At 53.0% G+C, this 21,037-nt stretch overlaps 1 protein-coding gene across 4 annotated transcripts in view; it reads left to right on the top strand.

The window, feature by feature from the left end:
- Window positions 1-21,037, top strand: part of LOC142824444 (neurotrimin) — a 509,679-nt gene that overhangs the window by 343,437 nt on the left and 145,205 nt on the right. For all 4 annotated transcript variants that reach the window (XM_075916416.1, XM_075916415.1, XM_075916417.1 and 1 more), the window contains one exon: window positions 14,163-14,395. In XM_075916416.1, the coding sequence (XP_075772531.1) occupies window positions 14,163-14,395 (233 nt within the window). The remainder of the gene's footprint in view (window positions 1-14,162; window positions 14,396-21,037) is intronic.

Genomic DNA, 21,037 nt, shown 5'->3' on the forward strand with positions numbered 1-21,037 from the left:
CCTCTCTGGAGATATTTAAGAACAGGTTAGATAGACATCTGTCAGGGATGGTGTAGACGGAGCTTGGTCCTGCCTTGAGGGCGGGGGGCTGGACTCGATGACCTCTCGAGGTCCCTTCCAGTCCTAGTATTCTATGATTCTATGAAATCATTTCCTAGTGCAGACGTGCCCAGAGAGAGGACACTGGAGTGGATGCACTTGTGATTGGACCCAGTCTGCTGTTGCTCTGTTCCTTTGTGGATATGATCTTTGTAGCTCCATAATAAAATTTTCTGGCCAGGAAGCATCTTTTATTCTGGGAGTGATCATCACCTAGCAATGATACCGACAAAATGGACACGGTCCCTTAATCCTTATACTTCATAACCCCCCTGCTAGCGGGTACTAGCAAGATTCGCCCCCCTCGTGCAGCATGTCAGTAACACAGTGGAGGTCGCAGTGCACAGCTGCCTACAGGCATTTTAATGGCGCCTTCACTTTTCCTTCAAACATTGACAACCAGCCAGTCTTGGAGGGTACCAACGGGATGGGCCAGTAGCTTGCCGTAGGGAGCAAATCCCAGTGACGCGATCGTTGGTTGGATTTCGAGACAGGGTCCGGGAATGGAAGGTCTGTGCTGGAGTAATTACTCCTACAGACACATCTTTATCTCCCAGAGCGACCAGGGGCTGAATTCCTTAGGGTTTTGAAAAGTGCGTTGAGATCCCCAGGCAGAAGGTGGGATAGGTGTCCAAAGTAGTCGAGGGATGAGACGTAGTGGGGGGGGGTGCTGTCTGCTCTATAACCCAGTGTGGTGTGGGGGTGTCTTGCTGGTTGCTGGGCTTGGGCAGTGGGTGACCCCCACTGGCGGCTGTTTGTAGCACGGCCCAACAGGACAGCGGATGAGTCACTAGGCAAGGGTCTCACAACCTGTCCGACAGGTCGCCTCCCAGGGAGAGGGACAAAGGGAGGAAGGCAGAGACCAAGCCCTGTCTGGGGGGCAGTGCTGGAAGAGAGGCAGTTATGTCTGGGAAGCAGGGGAGAAGGAGCTAGGGAGGGGGCTGGGATTGTAGGGCCCAGCCACCCCCCATCTCAAGGGGAGGGCCCTGAGGCCTCCTTCCCCCAATTCCTGTAACCAGATTCCATCTGTGCTGTATCCTGGAGAAGCAATAAACTCCCTCTATTCTACTCGAGACTTGTGGATAAGGGAGAAGCGGTGGATGTGGTATACCTAGACTTTAGTAAGGCGTTGGATACAGTCTCGCATGATATTCTTATCAATAAATACAACTTAGATGGGGCTACTATAAGGTGGGTGCATAACTGGCTGGATAACCGTACTCGGAGAGTAGTTATTAATGGTTCACAATCCTGCTGGAAAGGCATAACAAGTGGGGTTCTGCAGGGGTCTGTATTGGGACCGGCTCTGTTCAATATCTTCATCAACGATTTAGATATTGGTATAGAAAGTACGCTTATTAAGTTTGCAGATGATACCAAGCTGGGAGGGGTTGCGACTAATCTGGAGGATAGGGTCATAATTCAAAATGACCTGGACAAATTGGAGAAATGGTCTGAGATAAATAGGATGAAGTTTAATAAAGACAAATGCAAAGTGCTCCACTTAGGAAGGAACAATCAGTTTCATACATACAGAATGGGAAGCGACGGTCTGGGAAGGAGTACGGCAGAAAGGGATCTAGGGGTTATAGTGGACCACAAGTTAAATATGAGTCAGCAGTGTGATGCTGTTGCAAAGAAAGCAAACATGATTCTGGGATGTATTAATATCTGTGTTGTGAACAAGACACGAGAAGTCATTCTTCCACTCTACTCTGCGCTGGTTAGGCCTCAGTTGGAGTATTGTGTCCAGTTCTGGGCACCACATTTCAAGAAAGATGTGGAGAAATTGGAGAGGGTCCAGAGAAGAGCAACAAGAATGATTAAAGTTCTAGAGAATATGACCTATGAGGGAAGGCTGAAGGAATTGGGTTTGTTTAGTTTAGAAAAGAGAAGATTGAGGGGGGACATGGTAGCTGTTTTCAAGTATCTAAAAGGGTGGAGCACTTTGCTCCAATTTCTCCACATCTGATTGTCATAAGGAGGAGGGAGAAAACTTGTTCATCTTGGCCTCTGAGGATAGAACAAGAAGCAATGGGCTTAAACTGCAGCAAGGGAGGTTTAGGTTGGACATTAGGAAAAAGTTCTAACTGTCAGGGTGGTCAAACACTGGAATAAATTGCCCAGGGAGGTTGTGGAATCCCCATCTCTGGAGAGATTTACGAGCAGGTTAGATAAATGTCTATCAGGGATGGTCTAGACAGTATTTGGTCCTGCCGTGAGGGCAGGGGACTGGACTCGATGGCCTCTCGAGGTCCCTTCCAGTCCTAGTATTCTATGATTCTATGATTCTACTGGCTGGTGGAATCTGTTCATGCCACTACGGGGGTGCAGGAGATGGGGAAACCCCAACGCGCTGTCACAAGGGATTAAGGTGGGTTAATAGGAGAAGGATGAGCCTGGGGCAAGACTACAGGGCTACGTCTACACTTCAGGCTTCTTGCGCAAAAACTTGCCGAGCGTCTACACTGCATGCGCGTTCTTGCACAAGTAAATGTACAGTACAGCGTCAGGAAACAGGGCTTCTTCTGGAAGAGTTATTCTTCTCCCCACAAGGAATAAGCCCTCTTGCACAAGAGCTCTACTTCCACAAGAAGGCAGTGTAGACAAGCAACATGAATTTCTTGTGCAAGAAAGCCCTATGGCTAAAATAGCCATCAGAGCTTTCTTGTGCAAGAGAGCGTCCACAGTGCCATGGACATGAACTCTTGTGCAAGATGTTCTTGTGCAAGAAGCCGCCAATATAGACACAACCTTGTTGAGCCATGGGGGAGTGCTGCCTAGTGGTTAGAGCCCGTGCCTGGGTGTCAGGGAGACACGTGGGCTCCATTTTTGGCTCTACCTCTTTGCTGACCGTGGACGAGTCATTTAACCTGCCTGGGCCTAAGACTGCCCATCTGCCTGCACGACTGCATCTGAGGGCAAATCCTAATGCTTCCCTGGGATGTGTTGCCGTGGGGACTAAGGAGCTCGTCCCACTGACGTCAGGAGGCCTCTGACTGGTGGCCTGGGATTGCCTCATTCGTTCATGTGAGTGGAGCTCTTTGAGTTGCGTGGGGAGTCGGTCCTACGTAATCTGCCGTTGCTCTGTGCTTGGGAGGGGGCTCTCGGCATGGTGAGGACCGGAAGGGAACTTGCAAGTTCTTGCGTCGTTTTCTGCCTTCCTTTTATTCTTGCCGCGCCTTTGCCTCCCTTTCCTTGGCATCTCCCAATGAGCTCGTGCCCAGCTGTGTGTCCGGGCACGTGTGGGACGCCGTGTCTCAGGGCCTCGCCCCTGGCCAAGCCAGGCAGACCGTTTGTAGCTTGGATCCAAAGATTAATACAATCAGAGTGAGCCATTTGCATTTGTGAATGGGGAGCTGAGGCTCTCGGGTTCTTCCCAAACCCTCTCAGCTCCCTGAGGGAGGCCAGTGCTAAAATCTGTAATTTTACCAAAGGGGAGAGTGAGATGTGGGAGATGGAGCCATTTGTTTAAGCTCACTAAGTGAGTCAGTAATCCCTTCTGCTATAACCACTAGACCACACTCCACAAACAGAGTTGGGGACAGAAGCCAGAAATTTTGGCTTCCACTCTCCTGACCTCTACGTCACACTCCTCCCAAAGCTGGGAGCAAGACCCAGGAGCCCTGACCCCATTTCGCCCACCTGCTGTAACCATTAGACCTCACTCCCCTCACAGCCCTGGGAATCAAACCAAGGATCCAGATCCCGACCCCAGCCTCTTTCCTCTAGCAACCAAGGAAGTTCCCCCTCCGCGATACTGCATTTTCCCTCAGCTGGCGGGAAGGGCAAAGAGAACAGTTCGGTTTGCAGAGGAGGTAGAAGGCAGCCTGCTTGAGTGGCACGTGGTGCCCGCAACGGGCCTGTTTGAGTGAAGCTGATTAAATATGTTCAGATCTTCGTGGGCAGAAGCGGGGAGTCACCAAAAGGCTTTCATTTTCCATACCCAAGCTGCACTCTTGCCCGTGTCTGCATGACTGTGAACAGAAACCTGGATGCCAGCTGGTTCGAAGGCACCTCTTCATCTCCAGCCTGTGGAAATGCTCCCTCTGCTGAGAACGGGGGAATTGGAGGTAGATGCGGAAATCAGCAGGAGCCCTTCCTTATCTGTCTGATCTCCTGCTGCGGAGTTAATAGTTAATATCCAAAGAGAGATTTTCCCCTGCAGCAAAACTTCTTTTAACCCCTCGTTCCCTTTTATTCAGCTCTGGTGAGGCCACATCTGGAGTATTGTGTCCACTTCTGGGCCCCCCACTACAGAAGGGATGTGGATGCATTGGAGAGGGTCCAGCGGAGGGCAACCAAAATGATTTGGGGGCTGGAGCACATGACTTATGAGGAGAGGCTGAGGGAGTTGGGTCTGTTTAGTCTGCAGAAAAGAAGAGTGAGGGGGGATTTGATAGCAGCCTTCAACTACCTGGAGGGAGGTTCTAAAGAGACTGGAGAGAGGCTGTTCTCAGTAGTGATGGATGGCAGAACAAGGAGCAATGGGCTCAAGTTGTGGTGGGAGAGGTCCAGGTTGGATATTAGGACAAACTATTTCACTAGGAGGGTGGTGAAGCACTGGGAAGGGTTCCCTAGGGAAGTAGTGGAGTCTCCATCCCTAGAGGTGTTTAAGTCTTGACTTGACAAAGCCCTGGCTGGGTTGATTTAGTTGGGATTGGTCCTGCCTAGAGCAGGGGGCTGGACTTGACCTTCTGAGGTCTCTTCCAGCTCTATGGTTCTATGATTCTATGATTCCTGTGCGGCGATAATTCCTGTCTGTCTGTCTGTCTGCCTCCTTCCTTCCTTCCAATGGAGGCTGTGCGTGCTTTGGGGAGCTAGTGCCGTATATCACACCAGGATCAACTTGAGGGCCATGCGGACAAACGGAGCTGTCAGCAAACTTTACAGCTTCATATAAAACGTTGTGTCCAGGGCAAGGACAAGGTGGGGGGAGCGCCGAGCTGTGTGACAGTACGTGTGAGTGGAGACGGAGCGTGCCAGGTACCCCATGGGCTTTCTAGCAAGGGGACATGCGTGGGATGGCAGGTATGCACTGTGTGCACAGCCAGGATGCACTCTGGGTGTGTGCACGCAGCGGGAGTGCACTCTGCTGGTGAGCCCGCACAGTGGGTACGGATTCTGCGTGGCTGGGTGTGTACTCCGTGAGCCTGTAGGTTACGGAAAACAAGTGAAGCGCAGAGCCAGCAGGCTCTATAAATCCCAGGGGTAGGCAGGCCTGATTGATAGAGGCTGCCAGCGGGTGAGCTGTGGGAGCAGCAGCAGGTAGCTCTTGTTTGTGTCTGACCTAGCAGAGGTGAGCTGGTTTTGATGGCGAAGCAGGAAAATACAAGCGAGACCGAGCAGCGAGGACCTGGGCTTGTTATTTATTAGCGGGAGAAAGTTGCCCCCACCCCCACCTATTCCTTAGTACCTTGATCAATGTTCTGAGGGGTAGCCAGGTCCTGGCAGAGAGATAAGTGGAGACTGGAAATTACTACACTCAGCACTGCCGGCCAGCACCCTCCCCCCCGCCACCAGCCCGGCTTTCCAGCCTGGGACCGGGGAGTCAGGAGGGGGGGGAGGATGAAAGGAGGGGGAAGGGGGCAGTGGAGGATGGGGTTTGTGCAGAGGCTTGTGAGTGAAGAGGCAGCACCGTTCAGGTGAGGGCTCGGTGCGTTATAAATATCTCACTCTCCATCGTGCGGGTCTAATTCTGCGCCTTCCCCTCCCACGTTTGTCTGGGATCGCTCCATGGGGTCTTAGTCACTCTTGCAGTCTCACCAGAGTGGTAACAAAAGACCCCGGGGCATCTTCCTCTTGCCTCACAGAGGCCCTGCTGATGCAGCACTGCCCTGCCAGACGTCTGTTACTTCACACTGCCAAGAAATGAGGGTGAGCGAGCGAACCCTCTCCCCATCCATCCTGCCCACATCAGAACGGCCGACGTCAAATCCTGTTTAATTGGTTAACCGATGAAAAGGGAATGGGAGCAGGAACCCCCTGGGCCTCATGGTTGGAGCAGCTCCTGCCTGCAGCAGTAGGGGGTGGGACACCAGGTCCACCATAGACAGGAGCTGCTCCAGCCCAGCCCCTCCCTGAGCCAGGCCCCGCTGGTTAACCATTCACATCCCTAATACTGAGTCAGACCAAAGGTCCATCTAGCCAGTATCCTGTCATTGATGGACCTATCCTCCATTAACTTAGCTAGTTCTTTTTGGAACCCTGTTAATATCTTGGCCTTCAGCACATCCTGTGGCAGGGAGTTCCACAGGCTGACTCTGCCCCCCCCCCCCCCACACACACACACTTTTCCCACACATTCCCTAAGTATCGGAGAGGCTGATTCTAGCTCAGAGCTGTAGTATCTGTTCTTCAGACAGTCCGGGAGGATTTGAACGCTCAGATAGGACAGTGCTTCCCATGCAGGTTCGAAGCCCCTTCCCCTAGGAACATTTTCTGCCCCACATGTTACCTGGTTTCCAAGCTAGTTCGTCCAAGCTGATTTTCAGATGGATCCAAAGCATCAACCAGGATTTGGGTCACCCAGATCAAATTTAAGGTGCTAGTTTCAAAATCCACACTGGTTTGGGATAGGGATGTAAATTCCCAAGTAATTAGTTAACCAGTTAAACGTTATGTTTAATGGGTTAACCAATTAAACAGGGCAGGGGTGGGAGGAGGACAAGATGAGGGGTTGCTCCAGCAGGGAGTGAGTAGCTGCTCCAGCCCCGACACGTTAACCATAACCAGCAAGCATCTCCAAGTAAGGGTAAAGCTTATTGGTTAACCGGTTAACCATTTACATCCCTGTTTTGGAACTGGGGTCTGTTAAGAAAAAGGTCTTGGGCCATCTGGAACTGAGTCAATGCGATGGCTCCGACATGTCAGAAATCCAGTGCAGAGTTACTGGTTTAGAAACTGGTTAATATTGGGGAAAGGACATTTTCCCAGTCCAGATCTCGGCCCCTCCGAAGCTACACCGGCAGTCGGTTCTATCCTGCGGCGTGGCTGGGAGAAAACCCTTGGCCATGTTTCAGCATGTGCTTTAGAGGTCTCTCTCTCATTGCAGCCCACACCCCTGATCTGGCCTGATGGCCCTCCGAAGTTACGGGGGGTAGAACAGAATCCAGCTTCCCCCCATCAATTGCAATGAAAGCAGGAATCAGGCTGCCAAGTGGGGGTGGCTCCTTTGCTGTTCTAGTTCCTATTCTTCTTTTCTTTCCTTGCCCTGCTGGGTGGAAGCAAGCCGCATTCCCCAGCCCAGCCATCTCAATGGCCAGCCCTGGCCATAAGCTGACAAAGGTCTGTGCGGCAATTCCGGCATTTCCAGAATTAACAACCCTCCCCGAGTCAGTGAACGGGAGCCTATATTCTCTTTGCACTCTGAGATCTCATGATCTTCACAGGGAGATTTGGGGCCTGAGGAGGACTGACTTTGGAGGAAAGAGAACTGTTGTTAAAGCACAGCATGGCAAAAGGTGCTGGAGTGGAGCTGGTGTCCTTGTTAAGTTTCTGGCTCCTTTGCCATCCCTCCTTGGCATTCCCTGGGCCCCCTCTCATTGCTATTATCCCTATCTGTTTGCCCAAACCCTGTACCTGGGATCCAGCTCCGGGACTTCTGCTTTCCAGTTTTCATTCAGCATATTATAAAAGTGCCAACTATGGCTTCTTCACCACTCCCAGAAGTGGGGTTTGTAATTAAGCCACAAAGTCCTAGTCTTCACAACATCCTTTGGCAAGGAGTTCCACAGGTTGACTGCGCTGTGTGGAGAAAAACTTCCTTTTGTTTGTTTTAAACCTGCAACCTATTAATTTCATTTGGTGACCCCCTAGTTCTTATTTTATGGGAACAAGTAAATAACTTTTCCTTATTCATGTTCTCCACACCAGTCATGATTTTATAGACATCTATCATATCCCCCCTCAGTCTCCTCTTTTCTAAGATGAAAAGTCCAAGTCTTTTTCATCTCTCTTCATATGAGACCCGTTCCAAACCCCTAATCATTCTTGTTGCCCTTTTCTGAACCTTTTGCAATACCAATATATCTTTTTTTTTAGATGAGGTGACCACATCTGTATGCGGTATTCCAGATGTGGGCGTACTAAGGATTTATAGAAAGGCCATAAGATTTTCTCTGTCTTATTCTCTAGCCCTTTTTAAATGAGTCTCAGCATTCTGTTTGCCTTTTTGACAGCCACTGTGCGCTGAGTGGATGTTTTCAGAGAACTACCCACAATGACTCCAAGATCTCTCTCGAGTGGTTAGAGCTAAATTAATCCCCATCATATTGTTTGTACAGTTGGGATTATTTTTTCCAATGTGCATTACTTTGCATTTATCAACATTAACATTCATTTGCCATTTTGTTGCCCAATCAAATGTGCCATATTTCAAACTCTTCCCTGGGGAAACACACTGAGTAAAGGCTAGTTTATACATGGAGTTGTGTGGGAACAGCTGCTCTTCAGTAACTCCACCTCGGAACAAGCCCTAATACGGATAGTGTAGCCCAGGGGGAGTTGAGATGGGCAGGACAGGTCTGATCAGATATGCGAGAATGACAGCAATGAAGTTGTTTTGGCTCTCAGGGCAAGTGACCATCACACCATACAGGGATGGAACAGCTCGAAAGGAATCGAGTCTTGCCTGGCTACATAATAATAATTCGTGTTGGTTAGTGAACAGTGCAAAGTTATTCATTCCTCCCCCTTACTCGGCATCCTGTGCAGCTCTGACGTCTTCACTCTGTGCTTCAGGAACCCACCTATAAAAGGCTAATGATGTTTCCTTTCTCCCATCCTTTGTCTGTGCACATTGAGGCTTTGGGAATCATAGAATCGTAGAACACTAGAACTGGAAGGGACCTCAAGGTTCATTAGGGAGGGGTGGAATCTCCATCCCCAGAGGTTTTTAAGTCCCGGCTGGACAGAGCCCTGGCTGGGTTGATTGAGTTGTAAAATATGAGGAGTAACGTTAGTTCGAACCAAGGGGTTTGGTTCGAACAAACGCATCCCGGCGCGCACTTCCTGGTTCGAATCAGCTGTGAGTCGAATGAGCACGCCGGTGAGATCTTCCTAATTAAGCGTGGGATATTTAAATCCCCGCTTCATTAGCGATTTCGAATGCCTGCATTTGCACCCCTAGTCCGAACTAGTCCGACATACCCTATGTGTGAGATGGATTGTTTCTTCCTAAGTGGAGCACTTTGCATTTGTCCTTATTAAACTTCATCCTCTTGACCGCAGGCCATTTCTCCAGTTTGTCCAGATCATTTTGAATGATGAAACAAGGACTGCCTCTCACTTGGTGTATGCACCGCACCTAGCGCAATGGGGCATTGCTCCCATAAATGCATTGATGGTCCTGTTAGCAGAGTTCTGGGGGACAGCGTCCTGGGAGCTAATCTCAAAGGCAGAGCCGTTGCTCCTCCACAGAACAGCTTTGAGCCCCAGGTCTGGCAGGGGTGGGGAACATCTGGCCTGGGGGGCCGGATGTGGCCCTCTGCCTGCCTGGATCTGGCCCCCGAGACTCAGGACCCCCCCCAACATTAGGGTGCCTGCTTTGGTGCTCCAGTCCCCCCGCTGCCTCCCTGTGGGGCTGGAGCATACAAAATTGACGAGGCCCCCCTAGGATCGGGTGTGTGAGAGGAATATGGGGAGTACGTTTCTCCTTCTCATTCAGGGCCATGCTGAAGGGTTTTTTTCCTCTTCTGACTTGTGTGTGGGCCCTGACTGATTTTCCTGTGGGTCAGCGGCCCCCGGCTCGAAGAAGATTTCCCAGAGATTGGGGCGAACCCACCGCTGCTGCGTTCTGGCGGATATTAACAAGGCACCCCCTCCTGGCACAGGCATTAGGGCCTTCCTCAGACAACCCTGCTGCCACGCAGGATGCTGTGATAGCAGCGTGTTCACAGCCGCCCGTGCTGGCCAAAGGAAGCCGGGAGACATGGGTCTTATTCAGCTCTGGTGAGGCCACATCTGGAGTATTGTGTTCAGTTCTGGGGCCTCCACTATAGAAAGGATGTGGGCGCATTGGAGAGGGTCCAGCGGAGGGCGACCAAAATGATTCGGGGGCTGGAGCACATGACCTACGAGGAGAGGCTGAGGGATTTGGGTTTGTTTAGTCTGCAGAAGAGAAGAGTGAGGGGGGATTTGAGAGCAGCCTTCAACTTCCTGAAGGGAGGTTCCAAAGAGGATGGAGAGAGGCTGTTCTCAGTGGTGACAGATGGCAGGACGAGGAGCAATGGGCTCAAGTTACAGTGGGGGAGGTCTAGGTTGGATACTAGGAAAAACTATTTCCCTAGGAGGATGGGGAAGCCCTGGGATGGGTTCCCTAGGGAGGGGGTGGAATCTCCATCCCTAGAGGTGTTTAAGTTCTGGCTCGACAAAGCCCTGGTTGGGTTGATTGAGTTGGTCCTGCCTTGGGCAGGGGGCTGGACTCGATGACTCCTGAGGTCTCTTCCAGCGCTATGATCTATGACTCGGGATCTGATGGGGAAAGAGAGGCAGAGGGAAAAGCAGCTTGTGAGCCCAAGAAGACTGCTTCCCCTTGCTGGGGTACTCCGGGCTTCTCGTCTTCGTGGAGCATAAGGCCCGGCCTTGGAGCTGGAATGTAAAAGGACGAAGGATCTTGAGAGATGAAATCGCCTCCTCTGTGCTTCGTTATGTGTACATCTTTGCTGAGGCCAGGGCTGTTTCCTGGCACCCTGGGGACCGAGCCCCCCTCCCTCCCTCCCTCCCACATCACAGGGAGCGACCGGCTTCAAAGAGCGGCACACGTGAGCAAGGCTGGGAAAGCTGCGGGAAGGACGGGAGGCAGGGAATGTGTTCAGACGCTGCCCATGTACGGTGGGCCGCCTGCCCCAGCCACAGCCAAAAGGGTAGCAGGCTCTTTGGTTTGCTCCAATGCCTTAGGGTATGTCTACACTACCCCGCTAGTTCGAACTAGCGGGGTAATGTATGCATACCGAACGTGCAAATGAAGCCCGGGATTTGAATTTCCCGGGCTTTATTTGCATAAGCCGGCCGGCGCCATTTTTAAATGCCGGCTTGTTCGAACCCTGTGCCGCGCGGCTACACGCGGCACGGGCTAGATAGTTCGAACTAGCAAGCCATTCCGAACTATCTGTACACCTGCCTGGCCCACCCCTGTCTCAGGAGGGTCGGAGGAAAGGAGGAGAGCTCGTCCCTGCAGTCCTGGCCCAGCTGTCCACAGGGAGGGCTGGGGGCTCAGCAATATTGCTGCAGTGGCTGGGGTTGTAAAACCCCGTTTAATTCGTTAACTGATTCAGTGGGGTGGGGAGGCCGCTCCAGCCCTGTCCCACAGGCGGGAGGCTGCTCCGTCCGCGGCTGCCCGTGGCACATTGACGCCGGCCCGACGCAGACAGGGGCTGCTCCGCCCGCGTTGGAGCATCCCCACCCGTGGCAGGTCCCGTGGAGCTGGAGCATCGCTACTCCAGACCCTATTGGTTAACCATTCCCATCCCGAATCCGAGCGCGGAGTGCGTGTTCCCACGTCGCTGGTAGCGCCTCGGATTGTGTCGGTTTTTGGTTTCGTTTTAGGCGTAAGGAGGTGAATCCTAAATAGCATCAAAAAGCCCAACTCCTGCCCCTCCCGGGGACAAAGGAGCGAGTCTACGCGATGAGAAGAGATTGCGACCAGGCACTGTGAAGAGCGACCGCACTGATTCCACTGTGGCCTCGCGCACTGCCTGAGCCCCGGTGCTTTTCAAAAGCGCTTTCGGGCCCAGGGCGTGGAGGGAAGGCTTGGATTACACACTGTCTGCTTCCATTGTTGTCCCGAGATCTCCAGGCCCGTGTGCTTCACAAAGGTGGAAGGGAGCGGGGGGGGATTTTTGATTGAAACCGGCTCACTGGCCTATGGTGCAAACTTGTGTAGAAGGAGACAGGCAGTTAATCATCTGCATTCCCGTCACCTGCTTCGTCTCGGAAATGCCCCTCCAACTCCGTAGATCAGGAACCTCGGAATTTTATGGAAATGGGCCTCAGAGAATTGGCTGGAACCTTCCTTTCAGGGGTCAGGTCAGGGGCTGCACACGAGCGAAAAGCAAAAAAACTCTCTCGGTCATGGCCCCTACTAAGAGGGAGAAAGACACGTCCCACGTTCCCCTCGATGCTGGAGGGGAGTCTGGAGCCTCGGGGGCCGAATCCAGGCAAACCAGGGGCCACATCCGGTCCCCAGGCCTTAGGCTCCCCGCCCCTGTTTACAGGATGTGTAAATGTGCAGAGAGAGGTAGGCCCAGGCCGGAACCCGAATTCAAGCCTGCACTATGTTTGAGCTAAACTCTGTCACTCCAGCCCGGCTCTATAACAAACCGTTATTCATTAATAAGGAGAGGGACACAGTAAATGTGCCTATGGGTGAATCCAAAGGGCATTGCTCCGTCTGTACGCAGTCAGGACGCCCACTGAGTTCAATGAGAGTTTGATGAAGCAAAACCTGAATAAAGCCATCGGGGTTTGCCCAGAGCGAAGCCGGGGGGGAGAGTTAGAAATAATAAAAACGTGTGCATGACAAGGGCGTCATTCATCTGAAAGCCTCCAGAGCAGCAAGGAAGAATTACCTAGTGGTCAGAGCACAACTCTGGATTTGGGAGGCCAGGGTTCAAATCCCTGCTTTGCCACCAACTTCTGGCTGTCCCCCTTTGCTCCTCCATTCCCCATCCATGAGACAGTGGCAGTGGCCAGTCTCACAGGAGTGGGGGGAAGGTGTTGCTATGTGAAAGATTGCGAGGTCTTGGGTACCGGGCCCAGATCCAGGGCCTAACCTCGATGAAGCACGGTGAAAATTGTCTGCTGCACCTCTGTGGAGCTAAATGAATAGTCACAGGGAGGGAATTGTTGCATGGGCGGGAAGGGGACGTGATTTTTCCAAGGTTTGCTGGAACGGCAGTGCACACTCAGCAGTGATTTTGGATCCTTCGTTCTGCCCGCTCGCGATGGAGGCTCACGCTGTTCGAATTCCCGCCAACGTGGATTCCGTGCATAGGGACCGTGTGGTGCCTCTGCGTATGGGCCCAGGAGTCCCTCCTTAAAATGTGTCAATCACCCGTAACAGAGCTCGTTTGTCCCTCTGGCAGGGGGAAGCAGGCACTGTGCTAAGCCGAGATCAGAGTCATTGAGTTGGGCGCAAAGCGGGGGCAGAGAGTGGAGGGACACAAGACAGTGGCGGCAGAGAGAGTTGCATGAATTGAAAGCGTGACATTAGTTGTCTTCTGTGTTACTTGTATTATTTATTTCTTGGACTGTGATAGCACCTCCTATCCTAACGAGACCCCCGAGGATGTCTCAAAATTGCATTGACATGCCATACACTGGGCCCGCATTCGTCCTGGCTCCATTAACGACTTATGCTTCATTTGCTGAAGTTTCCCTGGGTCCCCTCTGTGGTACCTACTGCTCCCTTGCTTGGTGACTTGGAAGTTAATTTGCATCACCATTGCTGGAAAAAGTAACGAAGTTGCCTGGAGAGACTGTAAACATGGCATCTGAGGCTGGGAGAACAGGAGATATTTTCTCTTTCCTGCTGTCAGGATCAGTAAGCATCGAGCTTCCCTTGCTGTACCTCACCCTTAGTTCTCCTGCCCACCAGGAGATCTCTCAGGACAGTGAACAATAAGGTTATGGGGGCGGGGGGAGAACAGAGATTTGAAGTTTCCAAAAAAGTTTGAATTGGAATTTGGGCAAAAGTTGTAAGTTGTCACTCAGCTGTCTTGTACGCACTTGGAAAAGGCAGCATCGGAGAGGATGAAGGGGCCCAAAGTGCCACTTGGGAATGGAGCGAGAGGCGCCCGAGCTAGGGAACGCTAAAATCATTAAGGAGCCTTTTTGGACTCCCTCGTGAATTTGACACAGGTAGAATTCTAGCCGAGACACAGCCCCGAGCAGAGAGGCAAAGTGCTGACGTCCTCCTCCTGGGAGACCCGAGCTACTGGGTCTCTGAAACTGCTGCTCTCAGCAAAGCTAAAAACAGCAGAAGGCCAGAAGGAAAGGAGGCGCCGGGGGAGCAAGGCCGCGCGAGGCGACGTGCTAATGAATCATTTTCTCCTTCCCCTCAGGTGCTCCGTGGATAACAGAGTCACCCGCGTGGCCTGGCTGAACCGCAGCAGCATCCTCTACGCCGGCAATGACAAATGGTGCTTGGACCCCCGCGTGGTGCTCCTGTCCAACACCAAAACCCAGTACAGCATCCAGATCCAGGACGTGGATGTGTACGACGAGGGCCCCTACACCTGCTCCGTGCAGACAGACAACCACCCCAAGACCTCCCGGGTGCATCTCATCGTGCAAGGTAAGGCCCAGGGGAGGCAGCCCCTCAGCTCACTGCCTTGCTTCCTAGCCTTCCCTTTTCCCATCCCGCCTGCTTCCCTGGGGCTCCCCTCTCGTCTCCCTCTTCCCGAACTGCAGCCTCTCCATCCCCATTCCTCCAGCTGCCAGCCTTACCCCAGTTCTCCTGCTCAGCCTGCCTCTGGCCTGCGCCCTGTCCAGTGGGGCCAGGCCGTCCAAGCAGGAGTGAGCCAAGACCCGGCGTCTTGTTTTGTCTGAGAAAATGAGGCCGGGTTTGCCTGACTCCCTTTGAATCGTCATCAGGCCTCCGCTTCCGCCCTGAGACTCCATTCCAAGCATGATTTTCTCCTGCCGGCGGGAAACCGCCAACCCCATTGTGTGTGTGGAGGAGTGGGGCGTGGGAGCAAGGAACGGGCGTGGTGGGAGCGGATTGGTGCACTCTGTGCCAGGAGCAGGGAGCACGTTTGAATCGCAGAGCTGTGTTTTCTAAGCGTGTACTCACTAGTGTGTGCGTGCGCGCTGCTCGGGCGGCGTGTGCTCACCTGTGCGTCCATACATCCAACTCACAGTAGGCAACGGCTTCGCAATCTCAGCAGAACTAGGCAACGTAACAAAAAGGATAAACTTAAAAACCAGTAAATAGACTGGCAGCATTTTAAAGACTAACAAAACACGCAGAAAAGCTCCTGATACCATCTGCGTGTTCTGTTAGTCTTTAAAGTGCGACCGGACTGTTTGTTGGTTTTTAAGTTTATCTTGCACAGACTAACTCAGCTACCCCCCCTGAAGCTTTATAAGAAAAAGGATTCTTCTCTTTTATCCTCCCTCCAGGCCTGGCATTGGCTGCAGGTAAAACGGGGCTAGTTGGGAAAAAGGCCTTGTTTAGACCTTGCACCACCAGGCCCTCTTCTCGCTCCCTCACAGTGGGCTAGTGTGATTCATAGAATCATAGAGCTGGAAGAGACCTCAGGAGTCATTGAGTCCAGTCCCCTGCTCTAGGCAGGACCAACCCAACTCAATCAACACGGCCAGGGCTTTGTCAAGCCGAGAATTAAAAACCTCTAGGAATGGAGATTCCACCCCCTTCCTAGGTAACCCATCCCAGTGTTTCCCCACCCTCCTACGGAAATATCCAACCTAGACCTCTCCCACTGTAGCTTGAGCCCATTGTTCCTTGTTCTGCCATTCGTCACCACTGAGAACAGCCTCTCTCCATCCTCTTTGGAACCTCCCTTCAGGGAGTTGAAGGCTGCTCTCAAATCCCCCCTCGCTCTTCTCTTCCGCAGACTAAACAAACCCAAATCCCTCAGTCTCTCCTCGTAGGTCATGCACTCCAGCCCCCTAATCATTCTGGTCACCCTCCACTGGCTCCTCTCCAATGCATCCACGTCCTTTCTATAGTGGGGGCCCCAGAACTGGACACAACACTCCAGATGTGGCCTCACCAGAGTGAAATAAGGGGGATTCGATCCTATGTCAGCCTCCTGGAAGGACCAATTCCCCTTGTCACTGAAATGACACAAATCCCAGCCTGGCCAAGCCCGTCTCATTGACTGTTGGTGCTTGACCCGAGCATTCACTCCGATGGAGTCGTTCTAGTTGCGCGTAGCGAGTGGCAGTCCTCTGCTGTTCGTCATGGCATAGCCAGACTTCCCAACACAGCTGCCCCATTCCAAGTCACCCTTGGGACCTAAGCAAGCGTTCCAGGGACCCTAGAGCATGAACATGTCCCTGTGGGGGTGTTGCTAGCTCCTTCCAACTGTCACAGAGACACTTTCAAGCTCTTCCTCACCCAAGGAGGCCAGGAAACTGGGCAAGGAGGTGGGGCGGCTCCATGCCCCCAGAAGGGGCGGGGCCTCAGGTAGAAGGGGCGGGGCTGGGTCCTGCAGCCACCACTGCTTCTGCAATAGCAGCAGCAGTGGCCAGGCCCTGGGTCATCTACTCCCTTTGCCTCCCACTGTCCACAGGTCTGTCATCTTCCCAGTCGCACGTTGGGGTGTGGCTCTGGAAAACACTCACTTTCCAAGGTCACTTGTTGAGGGTCGTCCTTTTGCTGCTTCGTCCGTGCCCATTCCCCAGAACGGGTGTGCTGAACAGGCGCGGGACGGGTGCTCACATATGCGCCTGTGCAGAAGGAACCTGCGTGGGGGTGTGCACTGGGCAGGAAGGCGTGGGCCCGGTTTCGTGTGTGCAAAACGTCACCGCCTGGGTGGGGATGAATGGAAAACGTTGAATCCTTTGCTAGCCGGCTTTTCTCTGTGACTTGGAGGGGAGCCCTTTTAGCATGGCACACCAGCCTGAGTATTGGAATCTCATCTCGGGCTAATTTTCAAATGCTGATGGGTGTATTGATTTGGAAACAAGCTGGGTTAAAAAGGCATTGGTCCTGTACACAGAGTTGCGTTGTGCTAATCCGCTGTCAATATGCTGGGGCTGAGTGTTATTGACAGTCTAATGAATAGACCACCAAAAAGAGTCCAGGCTTTTTTTCCTCCCTGCTTCTCCTTCCTTTTAAAGCAATCGGGCACACCCAGACTTTCCCCAGCTGTCTTAACTGTGGGGTGCATTGTCACCCCAAATTCTGGCCCCTACCAGGCCTCAGCTCCTGCTCGCTTGCTCCCTGTAGGGAGCTATTTCAGACTTGTGAACACAACCCTTCCAGGGGCTGCCAGGGAGCCGGGAAAGCTCTGTTTCTTCGTAGCATGCGGCCTCCTCTGCCGTAAAAGGCCTTGTAAGACAGCATTTAAGAAAAGCGACTTTATCTCAGGGCTGGAGCTGGGCCGGGAGACAGAGACTCCCCCTCATCTGGGGTTGCATTTCCCTTAGCTTCCACATTTGCATGGTAGAAATCAGGGGAAGGTTAAAGGTGCAGACAAATCAACCTGGGTGATATTAGCGCTTCTCCATCTCTTCATCAGCGTCCATGGCCCTAGCCGAGTCGTCTTCTTGTCGCTAGAGCAACTAATCGCTCCCTCCCCCGTTGTTTGGTGGAAATGAGTTTCCCCACTCCTTCCTGGGTCCTGCTAATCTGCAAATCCTGCCATTGTTTGAGAGTTAATTACCTGCTTGCGGAGTCGCAGGCTGCGGAGCTCAGGTGGAAGGGGAAACGCTGGGATTTTGCCCAGCTGTGGAAAGCCAGCGGCATGGAGCCAGGGATGCGCTGGCGCGGGGCAGAGGCAGGCGGCCCCACGAGCCTCTCTTCAAGGTGTGCATGGTGTAGATAATGGGCCCATCGGGCCCCCGGCGCATTCCCGCCGCCTTTCCTCGCCTTAGTGCGTCGCTTTCGATTCAAACACGGAACTCTGCCCAGTTCATTTTCCTTTGGCGGCAGGGGCCCCTTTTCATCACAAGGGAATAAGAATCATTTCTAAGGTATCTTCTCCTCCCCTCCCCCCCCGGCTCTGGTGTAAATCAGGGCTAACCCGTTGCAGCCCGGGGTTGTGAAAACAGTGTACGTGGGGAAAGAGGCAGGCCCTCCCCATCTGGCCGCTCGGGCCCCAGACCTCTGGCTGGTCTAAGGGGGATTGTAAAAGAACCGAAGGCGTCATTTGTGCCTGGCGTGCTGCCTGAGCAGGAGTGGAACCTGGCGCCCTAGCACCTCGCTGGGGGCCACCACGTACAGCACTATCGACCGCCCCTTCCCCCTGGCTGGTACGGCAAGGTGCCCACTGCCCGGCTCTGGGCCCGGCCGAGGCAGAGGGGTGGAGAATTGCAGCGACGCAGGCCCTTAGGCGGGGCATGCCTCCCGCTCCAGATTGCAATGGGAGTGGTTCCTCAGGCCTGGCTCACCGGATTTCACGACAGGCGGCGTTAGCTGCTGAAAGACCTGTGGGACCAGAGGCAACCGGCAGGGATCTGGTAGCATGGCATGACCCCAGGGAAGACTGTGAAGCAATCACGCCAGGGCACCCACTCAACACCGAGACAGCTGCTGGTGGGGGGCCCTGCTCTGGACAGGGCCACTACAGAACCAGATGAGAATATCCAGGTACCGCCTCCCTCGCCCCCAGGAAAGTAATTCCACTTCCTTAGACAGTAACCAGCCAATTCCCATCCAACGTGGCAGTCTGGCCAGGCACTGGGATAGGGATGAAACAATCATGGAACTGGAAGGAGCCTTGAGAGGTCAACAAGTCCCAGCTTCCAGTGTCTCGCGCTCCCTGCACACCATCCACCCATCTAACCACCCAGCCATCCTTCCCTCCACCCGCCCATCTAACCATCCATCCACCCGCCCATCCACCCATCTAACCACCCATCCATCCTTCCCTCCATCCACCCATCTACCCATCCATCCTTCCTTCCACCCACCCACCCATCCACCCATCCATCCACCCATCTAACCACCCATCCATCCTTCCCTCCATCCGCCCATCTACCCATCCATCCTTCCCTCCATCCACCCATCTACCCATCCATCCTTCCTTCCACCCACCCATCCACCCATCCATCCACCCATCTAACCACCCATCCATCCTTCCCTCCATCCGCCCATCTACCCATCCATCCTTCCTTCCACCCGCCCATCCCTCCATCCGCCCATCCACCCATACATCCTTCCTTTCATCCGCCCATCCACCCTTCCTTCCATCCGCCCATCCATCCTTCCTTCCATCCACCCATCCACCCATCTAACCATCCACCCTTCCTTCCATCCACCCATCCATCCTTCCTTCCATCCGCCCATCCATCCACCCATCTAACCATCCTTCCTTCCATCCGCCCATCCACCCTTCCTTCCATCCATCCCGGGCTGGCTTTCCTTTTTCCTGGTGAGTGCTCTACCATGGCTGCTCTCCAAAGCCCCACCCATACCCTGCTTCTTCCCAGAGGTCCCATCCTCATTCCATCTCTTCCTCCCTCCTCCACCCTCTCACTTGAGGACTCACCGGCCTCTGGCTCCTTTCTGCCCTCCCCTGAGTGCCTGCCTCCACTCAACAAACACTTGATTGTCAGCCAGGCCAGGGGCCATGCCGAACAGTTGAGGCTGGTGGGTGCTGAGCATGCCCTAGTATTTGTCCTATGGTTACTTGAGCTCTGGAGCACCCACAGAGTAGGTGCCTTCCTTCCTTCCTCCCTACCTCCCTCCAAAGCTTGTTCCCATACAGGCATATATCTGGGTAAGTCTCTCTGTGGCTGCCTTTGTCTGCACAAGGTTACCATCCCGTGCCTCTCTTCTTAGCTCTGCCACTCCAAGCTTGCGTCCCTTGCAAAGTGCCAGCCGGGGCACCGTGGCGACCTGCACTCAGATAAACAAGCTTGTCTAATGCAAGCCCCCTCCCCTCCAACCCATCTAATAAGCAATTCCCGCCACTGTGCTGTTTAATATGCAACAAAACAAGGCCCCAGAGCCGTGCTCGGGATGCTTCGCGGAGGCCGAGTGCTTCCCCTGATGTAACGAAGCCTTTTCCTGGGGCTCGAGAGGAGGGACGTGAGCGTGGCCACGTCGTTTTTATTAATGTTGTGCCAGTTTACTTTGGACGTGGCTCCCGGGGGGACGAGCGGGAAAAGCCACCCGGTGCACTCGTTACTTTGGCATAATGGATTTATAATGCGTGTCAGAGCTGGGGCTACTCTTGGAAAGGGGAGGGGTTCAAACACAGGGCTTGCGACCTACCCAAGGGGTATGGATGGGGAGTGGGTCAAAATGGCTGTCTCTTCTGCACTGCTGTCGACATCTAATTAACCTCAGCTAATTCTCCCCAAGAGAAGGGCTGGTCGTTAGCAGCTCATTAGTGTGCATGACTTATTCAAATGCCTTTGCCACTCCTCTGCCCAGCCTGGAGTTCCTTCAGGCTCCTATTGACAGCAGAGCTGTTCGCTCCCAGTCAGCCTGGCTCAGACTCTGGAGTCCCTGTGTGTGTCATCTGCAGAGGGGCCGGAAGAGGGCGCCCCAGAGAGGCTCGGCAGGCCAGGACTTTTCGATGGTGAGCCCATCGTGTTCCGGAATCAAAATATGTGTGTATATCGTTTTAATTAAGTCTCTTTAGATCATGACGTTGTAAAGATAAACGTTGGGTGTTTTTCCACATGGTGGCTTCTACCTGAGTCTGCAAAGAGCCTGGGACAATAGCACTAGAGAGAGAACACCCACTGTGAACTTCCCCGTTTACCTCAATGACGTGTTATCTCTTAACCCTAATGATGGCAGCTGAAATGTTACAGATATTGGCAGTTCCATTGGGAAAATCACAAAGATGAAGAGCAGTGACCTTGTGATTGTCTCAATTACTCTGAGGGGCAGTTCATTCTAGCATTGCCGGTGTGGAGGGGAGCAGCCTGTTTTCTGAACCTTGGGGGAAGCAAGGGAAGCAATTTAAAGGGTTGTATAAGAATCTGCAAATAACCCTGGACTTCACCTTTCACTTTCTTCAGGGTGTCCCCTTGCCCTTGTCTACGTTAAAAATGGGGTGTATTTGGCAGACCCATTAGCTTCTCATGCTAATTACCACCTGGTTAAACACCACTCATCATTCAATGTAGACAAAGATGACGATGTTTAAAAGGGTATTCGCTGGACCTTGTCAACCTCATGGGAGGTCAGAGTTGGCTGCAGACAGCTAATCGGTAAAAGAGCATCAAGCTAACCTGCTATAAACACCTTTTGGTAACAGGGCAGCCCACCAATTTGCAGGACAATGGCCTA

This window comes from Pelodiscus sinensis, unplaced genomic scaffold (genome assembly GCF_049634645.1).
Source record: "Pelodiscus sinensis isolate JC-2024 unplaced genomic scaffold, ASM4963464v1 ctg35, whole genome shotgun sequence".
Lineage (NCBI taxonomy): Eukaryota > Metazoa > Chordata > Testudines > Trionychidae > Pelodiscus > Pelodiscus sinensis.